Source organism: Scylla paramamosain, unplaced genomic scaffold (genome assembly GCF_035594125.1).
Source record: "Scylla paramamosain isolate STU-SP2022 unplaced genomic scaffold, ASM3559412v1 Contig47, whole genome shotgun sequence".
Classification (NCBI taxonomy): domain Eukaryota; kingdom Metazoa; phylum Arthropoda; class Malacostraca; order Decapoda; family Portunidae; genus Scylla; species Scylla paramamosain.
In genome coordinates this window covers 184,979-199,396 of record NW_026973712.1, presented here as the reverse complement: position 1 = coordinate 199,396, position 14,418 = coordinate 184,979, and the positions used below count along the sequence as shown (strand labels likewise).

The 14,418-nt window shown below is 40.2% G+C and overlaps 1 protein-coding gene across 3 annotated transcripts in view; it reads left to right on the top strand.

Annotated features, from left to right (window-relative positions):
• LOC135098146 (fibrocystin-L-like) overlaps positions 1-12,967 on the top strand; it is a 32,613-nt gene extending 19,646 nt beyond the window's left edge. For 2 of the 3 annotated variants that reach the window (XM_064000358.1, XM_064000357.1), the window contains exons 6-10: positions 1,888-1,993; positions 3,921-4,311; positions 12,073-12,182; positions 12,349-12,497; positions 12,771-12,967. In XM_064000358.1, coding sequence (XP_063856428.1) covers positions 1,888-1,915 — 28 coding nt within the window. In that variant the 3' untranslated portion in view covers positions 1,916-1,993; positions 3,921-4,311; positions 12,073-12,182; positions 12,349-12,497; positions 12,771-12,967. The remainder of the gene's footprint in view (positions 1-1,887; positions 1,994-3,920; positions 4,312-12,072; positions 12,183-12,348; positions 12,498-12,770) is intronic. The other variant, XM_064000359.1, reaches the window with a different exon arrangement.
• The last annotated feature ends 1,451 nt before the right edge of the window (positions 12,968-14,418 follow it).

The window sequence follows — 14,418 nt, the reverse complement described above, 5'->3', positions numbered from 1 at the left end:
GTCACAAATCTACTGAGCTTCTGTACAAGAGTAATAGATGGAGTGCAAGAGAGGGATGGATGGGTTTGTGCAGTACACCTGGATCTCTAAAAAAGCATTTGATAAAGTTCCACACAAAAGTCTTATGTGGAAGTCAGAGAATGAAGGAGGGCTAAAGGGAGCAATGTTGAGATAGAAGATTATTGACAAGGGAGGGAATTGAGAACAGTAATCAGAGACGCTAATTCAAGTTGGCGCAAAGTGACAAGTGGGGTACCACAAGGATCTGTGTTGGCACCTATTATGTTTCAAATATATGTAAATGATATGACAGAGGATCTAAATAGTTATATAAACCTTTTTGCTGATGATGCAAAAATAATGAAAATAGTAAGGGATGAAAATGACTGCAAGGAGTTACAAAAGGATATTGACAAGATACATACATAGAGCCAAAGATGGAAACTAGAATTCAATGCCAGAAAATGCCATGTGTTGGAAATAGGAAAAAGTAAAAAGATATCTTCATTGAATTACAAAATGGAAAGAGAAATAATAACAAAAAATTCATGAAGAAAAAGAAGGCACATAAACATAATATTTGGCTCTACATACAGCCTTTTAACAGACATTAGGGTGGCATTTAACTATTTAGATAGAGAAATAATGAAGAAAATTATAACAAGAATGATATAACCTAAATTGGAGCACGCAGCGTTAGTTTGGGGTCCAAATAGGAAAAAAAGATATACAGAAACTGGAAAGAATACAGAGGATAGCAACAAAGATGGTACCAGAACTGAAAGACTTAAGCTATGAAGAAAGACTTGAAGAGATGGGATTACCAACGCTACAAGAGAGAAGAATAAGAGGAGACCTGATAACAATGTACAAATTAGTAAACAATATAGGAAGAATAGACAGAATTGACTTGCTATCACAGATGGAGGAGGGAGAGAGATGGGTGAGGGGACATGGGAAGAAAATAAAGAAGAGTGGATGTTTGAGCGGCACCAAGAAATGCAGCTTCCTGTATCAAACTATTGAAATCTGGAATGATTTGAAGGAAGAGGTGGTTGTGGCAAACAGTGTACACATGTTTAAAGAGAAACTGGATAAATATGGTTATGGAGACAGGACAAAATAAACTTTGGCTTGTGCCCTGTACAATGCACACACACACACACACACACACACACACACACACACACACAGATACCAACATCACCCTATTCACGTCATACATTATACAACTTCATAAACAGTGTTTCTCATCTGTTTGAGAATAAAATAGAGTGGATGTTTGAGCTACATCAAGAAATAGTTTCCCGTATCGAACTCTTGAAATCTGGAATGATTCGAAGAAAGAAGTGGTTTTGGCAAACGGTGTACACATGTTTAAAGAGAAACTGAATAAGCATGGTTATGGAGACAGGACGAAATGAACTTTGGCTCGTGCCCTGTACAATACAACTAGGTAAATACACACACACACACACACACACACACACACACACACACACACACACACACACACACACACACACACAGACATCAATGTCACCCAGTTCATATTACCATGCATTATATAACATCATAAACAATGTCAAACAATGTTTCACATCCATTTCTGATGTTTTTTCACATTTTCCTCATGTGCTGGTGAGTCTTGTGATGCCCACTCGTCACAAAACTTCTTAGCCACTCCATTGCCTTCTTGTTTACTGTATAAAACTTTGTGCTCTTGTTATTTATTACATTAATATGCTCTTTTACCATGTTAATGAGGATTTCCTTATCAAAAAATGATAAAGGAGTAGCCCAACAAACCGTCACTTCTTTGCTGGTTGCCATGGTGACTGCAGCAGATGTAAACAAATTTGTTTCTCATACATTTTTTTCTGTCAGTGATGTGCTGAGTTGGGCAGGAATATGAGATGTAAGCATTGGTGACCACTCATGCTTGCCCACCCCGCTGATTGACAACCTTGGTGAACTTTGGATTTTTTTTAAAGTAAGGACTTCCCACTATCTTGATTGTCTGGTGCAGTTTGGCCAGGTGATCACCAGCATTGGCAGAAGGTTTAAAAGTATGGCAATTAAGCATATGATACAGCAACATCAGAAAATGTCTGTTTCATATAATTCCCCACTGGAGCTTCTCTATTCCTCTTGATTGCCATTGGTTTATGTGAAATGGACTAGGTTTAAATGTGATAAATGCACCTCAAACATTTCAGATTTAGACAAACTCGATATATGCATCATTAATGCACTCCCCTTGAAAAATCTTTGGTGCCTGAAAAATATTGCATTATAATTTGAGAGATGAAGGGCTACATGTAGTACAATCAGCAAACAATTTATTTTGCATATCTATGGACATAAGTTTTTTTTATTTACTCATGAGGACTATGGTCACAGGTTTCCCTCTCTGTTTAGCAGTCTTAACTCTTTATGATGTGTCACTGGGCTTGCATAAATAAATATATATATATATATATATATATATATATATATATATATATATATATATATATATATATATATATATATATATATATATATATATATATATATATATATATACCAATCGGAGTACAAAAAACTATTGAGCTTATGACAACACTAAATCAGTGCCTAATATTAGCCAGCATGAATGAAATATTTTCATATTGTTTATGCAGCTTCTTCAAATGCTGGATGCAGACACTTATTCGTATTTCATTATACCATAATTAATGGCTTATAAGACACATGGACTCAATAAGACGCACCTCAGTTTGGGCAGGCATAAAAAAAAAAAAAAAAGGTAAGTAAACAGGTTTAAGCTCTGAATATGAAGTGGAGGGTTTCACCTGACATTTGAAGCCCTCTTATATGTATTCAGATCCTTATTAGATCTCAATATTTTACATTTAAAAAACCTTAATATTTGCTAGGACCTACCAACACTAGTACTTAGACTAATCCTGCTGTGAGATGTAAACAAATGTGGCATAGACAGTGACATTGTCAGAGGCCAGATTGTAATAAAGTTTGTACATCACATTTTTTTATCATCATTCTACAAATGATCCTAGTTGTATATTTTAGTACATTTTCAAAGCATAAGGATGTGTGAAAACAGATTCACCTTATTCTCTACAATGTATTTTTATTTGAAATATTCAGTACAAACCATCACCATGAGTCGCCCTACTTCATGACACTCTCTTCACTTATAAAATCTTTTATTTTGTTAGGTAGTAAGCTATTTTTAAGAATGCAATAGTTTCTCATTAGCTTCAAGTTTTGTTGAACATGTATGCAAGGTAAGAATCTTAAAAGATAGGTACAATTCCAGTTGTATGGAGGTGTGTCTTACCTCAAGGAATAATGGCATCATACTAAGAAACGCAGTGAATCCTGCAATTGTCACCAGGTTTGGTTTGCAACCAACTGCAAGTTTGTTTTGGTACATGAAATGTAAGAGTCATCACCTAATTTCTTCCTGACTGGTGTTATTTTATGTGAATTACTAGTAAGTATGACCTGTTATGCATTGTTATCTTGTAAAAAAGAATTGTTTTTGTGGTATAGAATTGATCATCACTTTGTTTATGTATGTGAAGATGTTTGGGATTTGATCGAAGGGCCACTGTTGCCACAGACTTACCACTGGCCACTGTCCCAAAGCTGAACCTTTGTCTTATAAGATGCAGGCTCATTTTCTGAGACATTTTTGGGGGAGAAAAAAGGTGCGTTTTATGTCATCAAAAATAATATTTTGCTCATTCGTAGATATCATTTGCAAGACTTCCAAAATAATGTTAATGATTGCATACATATTTTAAACATTTGCAACATGCATTCTGGAGCCAGTTCCCACCCAGTCCTTCTCACCACCTCTCCCACCACACTGCTCTTCTCCACTCAGTGTTATTACTCCACATCCACAGGCCATCACTAGCAGACCTCTTGGGTGGTTTCCAAGACCCCAGCTTGGCCTTCAAGACACTTAACCATACCAGGGTCTTCCTCCAGCAGCTCACCAGAATATAACTGGATAACTTGCCTGCTGCCAGCACCTCCAGGCCTCTAGAGGTTGTGGCACCACAGCCTGCACAGCCCCTCAAATCCCCAACAAGAACAAGAACACAACAGGGTAGTGGGAGTGATGGCTTCAAGACACACTGCCACTGTACAGGGCAGCTGTTACTCTTGTACATCATGTGCTGCTTACAAGACTGTGCCTAAAAATCTGAGAGGAAAAAGTAAAAGCTCACAGGACTGGTTGACGAGACAGCTAAATGACCCTTATGTGAAGTTGACCAAGCAACATCAGCGCAGGTGAGTCTCAGCCCTCTCTTTTACCTCTTCCTTTCCCACATTAGCCATCTTCCCACTCCCTCCCCAGGAAGGCCCCTATGATCATTAGCCAATGCAAGACACTGCAATAGAGTGACAGTGTATACCTGTTTTTTGGGGCCACTTCTTGGTAAACATGTTGATCATGATAATTTTTCAGACTGAGATAAATTTTTTTACTGCTCAAAATATTATGCTTTTTCAAAAAGAGATAGTGACATTGAATAATCTTAGCTATAGCAGCTCCTCATGAAGCAGCTAAATTATGTGGATATTGGTGATGAATACATACTGTACAATATGGCTGTGAGGGTTGTTTTAGGGTCACTCACGGTTACATTAGTGACGTGATCCATCGTACACTGCGTCACAAATTGTAAGTCCATGCTGACAGGGTTTACTTGGAGAGATATAGTGTGATGCATGTGTTCGTATGTTTGTTTCCAGTATGTAATGATGCATGCTCTCTTGCATCTCTTTTGTTCAGCAAATGAGAACTGTACTTTTAATGACATTAGAATGTCGTTAAATGTCACTTACTTCCAGGCAATGCATCATTTATTTTCAGCCAGTCACCTGAGTGCAGTGCACACAAATTTAAATACTTGGATTTTATCATGCAGTTCCATAAGCAAGGCATACAATTCTTAAGATTGCACAGTGTTTTGCCAAAATTAGTTGAGTGCTGAACAATCGATGGCACCAGTACCCTTTGAGGATGAGGAAGAGGAGGTCTGCAAACCACACCTTGGACTCTTTATTTTTTCTATTAAGGTTTAGGTCTGGTTATGTTAGGTTAATGTCCTTAACCCATAAACTGCAACATTTATCATATGATGAACAGCATGTAACTGTGACTTACATCATATGATATGAAGGCTCTTTTTAATCTTGGCAGCCTGTATTTTGCACCCATATGTCTTGAAATGATGTTTGGCAACTCAGAGTGAGCGAGCCCACACTCTCTCTCTCTCTCTCTCTCTCTCTCTCTCTCTCTCTCTCTCTCTCTCTCTCTCTCTCTCTCTCTCTCTCTCTCTCTCTCTCTCTCTCTCTCTCTCTCTCTCTCTCTCTCTCTCTCTCTCTCTCTCTCTCTCTCTCTCTCTCTCTCTCTCTCTCTCTCTCTCTCTCTCTCTCTCTCTCTCTCTCTCTCTCTCTCTCTCTCTCTCTCTCTCTCTCTCTCTCTCTCACTTCCATGTGTGTGTGTGTGTGTGTGTGTGTATATTTACCTAGTTGTGTGTATCTAGTTGTGGTGTACGGGAGGGGAGTAATCTCATAGTACAGCGTCTCTATATCTATCAGTTTGGTTTTAAAAGCACTGACAGTTTCGGCATTGACAACGTCTTCACTGAGTTCATTCCATTTGTTCTCATTTCAGTGAGGAAAACTATACTTCTTAATGTCTCTTCTACAGTTAACTTTCTTCAACTTCTTGCTGTGACCCCTTGTACTCTCTGTGTCTAAATTTATAAAAACCTTCTTTCTTCACATTTTCCATACCATTTATCATTCTATAGATGTTTATTAAATCTCCTCTCTCTCTCCTATTTTCAAGGGTAGGAATTTCCAACATTCTTAATCTCTCTTCATAGGTCAATTTACTCAACTCTGAAACCATCTTAGTGACTGCTCTTTATGCTTTTTCTAATTTTATAATATTCCTCTTTGTATGATGAGACCACACCACTGCTGCATATTCCAATCTTAGTCTTATCATGGAAATCAACAACTTTTTATCATTTTTTCTTCCAATTATGAGTGCCATTCTTATTCTTTTTAACAATTTCACTGTCTCCAGTAATTTTATCAATGTGTCAAATTTTCAGTAACTGTTACTCCCAAATCTACTTCCTCTTTTGACTTCTTTAACTTCACACCATCCATATCATAATAATATTGTATTCTTTTCTTACTCTTACCAAACTCCATTACTTTGCATTTACTGAAATGGAATTCCATTTGCCAAGATTTACTCCATCTATTTATCTTATTTACATCATCTTGCAGTACCATACAGTCATTTACATTATCTATCCTTCTCATCAGTTTAGCATCATCTGCAAATAAGTTCATATAACTATCTGTTTCTTCATTTATGTCGTTCACATATATTACAAACTTTATCGGTCCTAAATCTGACCCCTGTGGGACACCACTAGTTACTTTTAGCCAAGATGAATTCTGGTCTTGTATTACAGTTCTCATCTCTCTATCATCCAGATAATCCTCCATTCACTCCAGCTGTCTTCCTCCAAATTTTCCATAATTTTTTAATCTTCCTTAGCAATCTTTGGGATGTACTTTGCTTTCTTCAAGTCTAAGTAGACACCATCCGCCCATCCGTCTCTCTCCTGCACAATATTAACTATCCTTGAATGAAAGGACAGTAAGTTTATGGAGCATGATCTTCCCCTTTTAAATCCAAATTGACAATTTACTAAAACTTCATCTTTTTCCAGGTGTTCCATCCATCTTTCCTTTATTGTTCTTTCACATAATTTTCCTTCAGGAGGAGGCAGTAGACACCTGCTAAAACAATAATTACTCCCAGTGAGGTCTAAAGCACTGGATCAGGGGGTACTGTGAACTTATCATTAAACCTACCTGTGATCTCACTGAACTTTTCCTTTTGTGTCTCACAACACAAGGGGGCAGTCACAGCCTGCCCTATAAAGACAACTCTCTTCCTCCACACAAAACTACAAGCACCTAATAACACACACAACCTTCACTCAAAATTTCAAAATTCATGGCAACTCCTACACCAGCTTTGGAGTCCTCATCTGGGGAGGGGACCACAAATGTCCCCTGGTTGGACTGCTCTGCTGATGACGCCCCTAAGTATCTTGACACCCCCTCAATTTTTTCTTCATTTACTTCTGCAACATTTGTGATCTAAGATCTAATTTTCAGTCTGTAGAACACCACCTCTCCTCTTCTAAACATCATCTTCTTTTCCTCACTGATACTCAGGTGCCTGAGGCAACTGACAGTAGCCCTTTTTCTGTTCCCTCCTACTTTCTCTATCCTCATTTTCAATCCAAAGCTGGATGTTGCATTTATGTGCGCAACAATTTAACCTGCTCTCATGTCCATGCTCTTGAATCTTCCGAGTTTTCCACTATCTGGCTACGACTACAGAGTCACTCTCAAACTAAATTTATCTGTGCTGTATATCTCTCACCTAACTCCTCTGATTATAAGAAATTCTTTGACTACTTAACTTCCAAAGTGGAGCACATTCTGACACTCTTCCCTTTTTGCAGAGATCTCCATTCTTGGAGACTTCAGTGTTCACCACCAGCTTTGGCTTTCCTCTCCCTTCACTGACCATCCTGGTGAATTAGCCTTCAACTTTGCTATGCTCTACGACCTAGAGCAATTGGTGCAACACCCTACTTGTATTTCTGACCGTCTTGGAGATATGCCCAACATTCTTGACTTCTTCCTGACCTCTAATCCTTCTGTTTATGCTGTCACCCTCTCTATTCCATTGAGCTCCTCCGATCACAGTCTCATATCTGTATCTTGTCCTATCACTCCAATCCCTCCTCAGCATCCCCCTAAGCAAAGGTGCCTCTGGCATTTTGCCTCTGCTAGTTGGGGGGACCTGAGGAGGTATTTTGCTGATTTTCCTTGGAATGACTACTGCTTCTGTGTCAGAGACCCGTCTTTGTGCGCTGAATGCATAACAGAGGTGATAGTGTCTGGCATGGAGGCATACATTCATTCCTCTCTCTTTTTCTCGGACTAAACCTTCCAAACCTTGGTTGAACACAGCTTGTTCTCGTGCTATACATGATAGAGAGGTGGCCCACAAAAGGTACTTAGCCTTCCATCACCAGAATCTCATGCACTTTATATTTCTGTCCGGAACCATGCCAAATCTGTTCTCCATCTAGTCAAAAACTCCTTCATTAATAGAAAGTGTCAAAATTTTTCAAGATCTAACTACCCTCATGACTCTCTGACATCTAGCCAAAAATATCTCCTGGCATCTAGCCAAAAATATCTTCAATAACTTTGCTTCTTCTTCTTCTTTCCCTCCTTTATTTCAACCAGATAGCACCACTACCATCACATCTATTTCTAAAGCTGAACTCTTTGCTCAAACCTTTGCTAAAAACTCTACCTTGAACGATTCTGGGCTTGTTCCTCCCTCTCCTCCACCCTCTAACTACTTCATGCTACCTATTAAAATTCTTCACAATGATGTTTTCCATGCCCTTGCTGGCCTAAACCCTTGAAAGGCTTATGGACCTGATGGGGTCCCTCCTATTGTTCTCCGAAACTGTGCCTCCGCGCTTGCACCTTGCCTAGTCAAACTCTTTCAGCACTGTCTGTCAACATCTACTTTTCCTTCTTGCTGAAAGTTTGCCTACATTCAGCCTGTTCCTAAAAAGGGCGACTGTTCTAATCCCTCAAACTACTGTCCTATTGCTTTAATTTCCTGCCTATCTAAAGTTTTTTAATCTATCCTCAACAGGAAGATACTTAAACATCTGTCACTTCACAAACTTCTATCTGATTGCCAGTATGGGTTCCGTCAAAGCCGCTCTACTGGTGATCCTCTGGCTTTCCTTACTGAGTCTTGGTCATCCTCTTTTAGAGATTTTGGTGAAACTTTTGTTGTTGCCTTGGACATATCAAAAGCTCCTGATAGAGTCTGGCACAAAGTCTTGATTTCCAAATTACCCCCCTATGGCTTCTATCTTTCTCTCAAGTTTCCTTTCTGACCGTTCTATTGCTGCTGTGGTAGACGGTCACTGTTCTTCTCCTAAATCTATTAACAGTGGTGTTCCTCAGGGTTCTGTCCTGTCACCCACTCTCTTTTTATTATTCATCAATGACCTTGTAAATCAAATTTCCTACCCTATCCACTCCTACGCTGATGATACCACCCTGCACTTTTCCATGTCTTTTTATAGACGTCCAACCCTTCAGGAGGTAAACATTTCATGCAGGGAAGCCACAGAACGCCTGACTTCTGATCTTTCTAAAATTTCTGATTGGGGCAGAGCAAACTTGGTATTGTTCAATGCCTCAATAACTCAATTCCTCCATCTATCAACTCGACACAATCTTCCAGACAACTATCCCCTCTTCTTCAGTGACACTCAACTGTCCCCCTCTTCTACACTGAACATCCTTGGTCTGTCCTTTACTTATAATCTGAACTGGAAACTTCACATCTCATCTCTAGCTAAAACAGCTTCTATGAAGTTAGGTGTTCTGAGATGTCTCTGCCAGTTTTTCTCATCCCCCCAGCTGCTAACTCTGTACAAGGGCCTTATCCGTCCATGTATGGAGAATGCTTCACATGTCTGGGGAGGTTCCACTCATGCCGCTCTTCTAGACAGGGTGGAATAAAAAAGTTTTCGTCTCATCAACTCCTCTCCTCTAACTGACTGTCTTCAGCCTTTCTCATCGCCGCAATGTTGCATCTCTAGCTGTCTTCTACCGCTATTTTCATGCTAACTGCTTTTCTGATCTTGCTAACTGCATGCCTCCCCTCCTCCCATAGCCTTGCTGCACAAGACTCTTCTTTCTCTCACCCCTATTCTGTCCACCTCTCTAATGCAAGAGTTAACCAGTATACTCAATTATTGATCCCTTTCTTTGGTAAACTCTGGAACTCCCTGTCTGCTTCTGTATTTCCACCTTCCTATGAATTGAATTCCTTCAAGAGGGAGGTTTCAAGACACTTATCCTTCAATTTTTTTTACTTTTCTGGGACTGGCATCTCGGTGGGCTTTTTTTTTTTTTATTGGATTTTCGTTGCCCTTGGCCAGTGTCCCTCCTACATAAAAAAAAAAAAACACTATTCAAGGACACTGGTCTATATTTTAGTGTATTTTCCTTATTTCCTCTTTTGTATGTTGGTGTAATATTTGTTCTTTTCCAGTCTTTTGGTTCTCTTCCCTGTGATAGTGATGTCACCACTAGACTGAATTTTATCAGGCAGTTGTTCTGTACATTCCTTCAATATCTTGTTTGGTACTCCATCTGGATCAGATGCTTTAATTACTTCAAGTTCTTCCATCATTTTAAGTATTTCCTCATAACTGACTGGGACTGCACTCAGTATATATCTCACCAACTTATCCCTTCCAGCATCAAACTCCCCTTCCACAGTAAATAACAATCTGAAACTATTGTTCATAACCTCCACCATGTCCTGTTTGGTTTCATTTATACACTTATCTTTTATATCTCTTTTATAGTTTCTTCTCTCCATTCTTATTATCTCAATGTACTTGTTTCTAGCATCAATATATTCCTCCCATCTGCTCTCAGTTTTCCTCTTCTTCCATCTATTCCAACCATTTGATTTACAATTTGTAGTTTCTTTGCATTATGTATTGAACCATTCTTTACCCTTTCTACATCTCACTCCTCCTTTAGGTACAAATTTCTCCACAGCAGAATTATATTTCCTTATAAATTCATCTCATTTTCTGGAACATCTACATCTTCAAAGTCTTTCCAGCCCATGGCAACAAACTACTTTCTTAATTTTTCAAAATCATCTTTACTATATTTAAATCTTCTTACCTTATAATTTTCATCAGTGATTACATTTTCATTTTTCAAATTAAATTCCATCAACATGTGGTCACTTTTACCTAGAGGGCTATCATAGTGTATTGTTTCAATAATTTCCATGTCCTTGGTAAACACTAAATCAAGTCTTGATGGTTTATCTCTTCCACTAAATCTTATATCACAGTCTACCCACTGAGTCATCAAGTTTTCCACTGTTCAGGTTAACAGTCTATTACTCCATGAGGTCTCACTTCTATTAGTTGTCAGTGTTTCCCACTTTATCTCCTTACAATTAAAATCACCAACAATAACTATATCACTACTTTCCATCACTATCTTTTCAAGACCTTTTAACACATCTACCAACGTCTCTTCGTGTTCTTCTTTTTGCCAAGCATTGGTCACAGGTGGCACATACACTCCTACATAATTCATTATCCTTTCTTTTCCACTTCTAATCATCACTTGTAGAATTTCAGACTTGTCTTCACTTTTTATTACCCTCTCCACTTCAACACACTTTTTAATCAGAATGATCACTCCCCCCTCCTCCCTTGTCACTTCTGTTTTTCATCCATAAATCATATTTACCAGTGTCAGGAGTTCCCCATTCATTTTTCCATTTTGTCTCACATAATACAGCAACATCCGGTGCGGTTCTGTTTAATAACTCATTTAATTCCATCTTTGTTGACATTAATCCATTTACATTAGTATAACATACTGTTTGATGTACCATTTCTTTATTCTCATGTCTCTTACTCTTCAGAAAAACTTCTCTTTTTGTTGTTTGTCTTTTTGTTTAGCCTCATTTATCAGCTCCTTTTGCTTCAACCTTTCAATCTCATCCATATCCCTGTTTATCCATACATTTTTATATTCTTCATCTCCAGACAACCTCCAAGACCCACTAATTACCTCTTCTGCTTGTACCTACATTGCAAACTTTGTGTGTGTGTGTGTGTGTGTGTGTGTGTGTGTGTGTGTGTGTGTGTCAGATATACACACAGCTCTGCAACACACACTTGTGCACACACACACACACACACACACACACACACACACACACACACACACACACACACACACACACACACACACACACACTGCACCCAAATCAGGCAGTTAAAAAATTAAAGACCTGTTGTTGTTTGAGATCCCTTACCACTCCCTGTACTCTCCTTTTGTCTCATCCCACAGGCATTGTCCATGATGCTTCCTTTGTTGTGGTTCCATCATGGCAGGCATGGAAGTGCCTCTCACTGCATCACCGCCTCATGATCATTGAGAGCATGGACACAGACACTGAGGTGCGGCGCCTCTCCCCCATCACCCTCATTGCCAACACAAGCCACTTTTTTTTTTTATCTTGTCCTTATAAATCTATTTACCAGATTGTCAATTCCACATGGGATTTTTTGTGAGTGTTACTAATGCCTTCTCCTCCTCCTCCTCCTCCTCCTCCTCCTCCTCCAGGCCCTAGTGGGTACGTGGACCTCCTCAATGGACAGATGGACAGAGGCTGGTGTGCTGGCTACATGTATCAGGAGCAAATCTCAACCTTCTTCTCCGTTGTGGCATCAGGGATGACATATGAGATGGCCATGACCAGCATGCCCCTTCAGGTACTGCTGTGGTGCTTGTAATGGTGTTGTAGTGGTTGTAATGGTGGTAGTAGTAACAGTAGACAGTGATTGTAGCTATGGTAATAGTAGTTGTAGTAATTTTCAGTGGTATAATAATAATTGTAATTGAAGATAAACAGCAGGCAATTTACACCAATCTTTTTGACGCATAACCTAACATCATTTAACCCAGCCTAACCTCACAACCTAGCACAATCTCACCCAACACTAAGCCAACCTAATCTAACTTAACCCAATCAATTATTATTTCAGGAGCTGCATCTCTAACCTGACCTCACCACACTGACCCTCCACTCACATCACATCTTCAGGTGCTGCGTCTGCACCTGCCACACAGTCCATCCTCTGAGGCCGTTGTCCTGCTCATCTTCCCAAAGCCTCAGCGTTATGACACCTATGTGGATGGTGTCTTTGTTCCCCCAGCCAACCTCAACACCTCTGCAGCCGGCTACAAGCTGTTGCCTGAGAACCCCACCCATCCTCAGGCTTTCCTTCCCATGTTGGACAATGTAAGGGATGGCTGTGTGCTGTGTTGTGTTGTGTCGTGTTGTGTTTGGAATGTAAGGGATGGTTGTGTGTTGTGTTGCATTATGTTGGGAATGTAAGGAATGACTGTGTGTTGTGTTGTGTAGGGAATATAAGGAATGGCTGTGTGTTTTGTGTTGTTTGAGGCACTGGAGCTCTGTACTTTGCCCAGTCAGTTTGGGGCAAAGGACCAACTGCTCTGCCTTGTCTCTTCCTGCTGGTAACAGAACAACCACTCAGCCTTGCCTCTCCCTGTCAGTTTTGTCATGCCTCCCTATCTGTTTAGTTTTGTCATGCCTCTCACTGTCAGTTTTGTTATGCCTTTCTCAATTTTGTCATGTCCCCATGTCAGTTTTGTTGTGCCTCCCTGTCAGTTTTGTCATGCCTCCCTCTCAGTCTTGTCATGTCTCCATGTCAGTTTTGTCAGGCCTCCCTGTCAGTCTTGTCATGTCTCTCCCTGTCAGTTTTGTCATAGCTCTCCCTGATAGTTTTAGGCAAGGGAAACACTATTATGCCATGCCTGTCTCTGTCGCCACCTCTCCAGCTCACCCAGACCCTCCCCTGCAGGCAATGGGGACCAGCTTCTTCCAGCGCAGTGCTAAGTTGGTCCATGTGGTGCTGTGCGAAGGCCACATCCTTGACATCAAGACCACACCCATGATCACCCTCACCAGTGGCCTCATGGTGAAGGAAGATGAGTTTTATGAGCAGAACGTGGTGTTGAATCTGGCCAGCCTGTTTGAGGTATCCCCAGACAACATCAGGGTCATCAGTGTTATGCAGGAGCTCTCCAAGAGACAGCAGGGAAGGCTGGAGGTGGGCACAGTGAGGATGCATGTTGGGTCTGGTCTGTGTTGAGTCTGACTGTGGTGGGTGCAGCTGTGTTCAGTGTGGCTGTGTTGAGTCTGGCTTTGTTGGATCTGTGTGTTGTGCATGGCAGTGTTGGTCTGTGTTATGTGTGACCATGTTGTTTGTGGCTATGTTGGGTGTGGCTGTGTTTGGTGTGGCTGTCTGGGCTGCCTGGTCTCCCTTACTAGTAGGAGCTCAACATGCAAGACTTATTCTCAAATGTTTGGGAGTTTCAACTAATTGGAGATCTAATGGAATTTATCTGAGTTTTCAAGGTAATTTTTATGACACTTGTGATAGGGAATGATTTCACCATGAAAGGGCAGGATCAAACCAGTTTATGCTGTGAGGCTTTGCTGTGGAAGTATGTGGACAGCTGTGGTGTGCCTAAGCTCTTGGGATGTAGCAGGGTGGTCCACAAGACTGTCCCATTACACTAAGAGCCAATGGAGCTAAGAGTGTGAGTGATGTGTGCAGGAGTGTGTGGTGCTTTGTGTGGGCCATCCTGTGTGAGATTGCCAGCCTG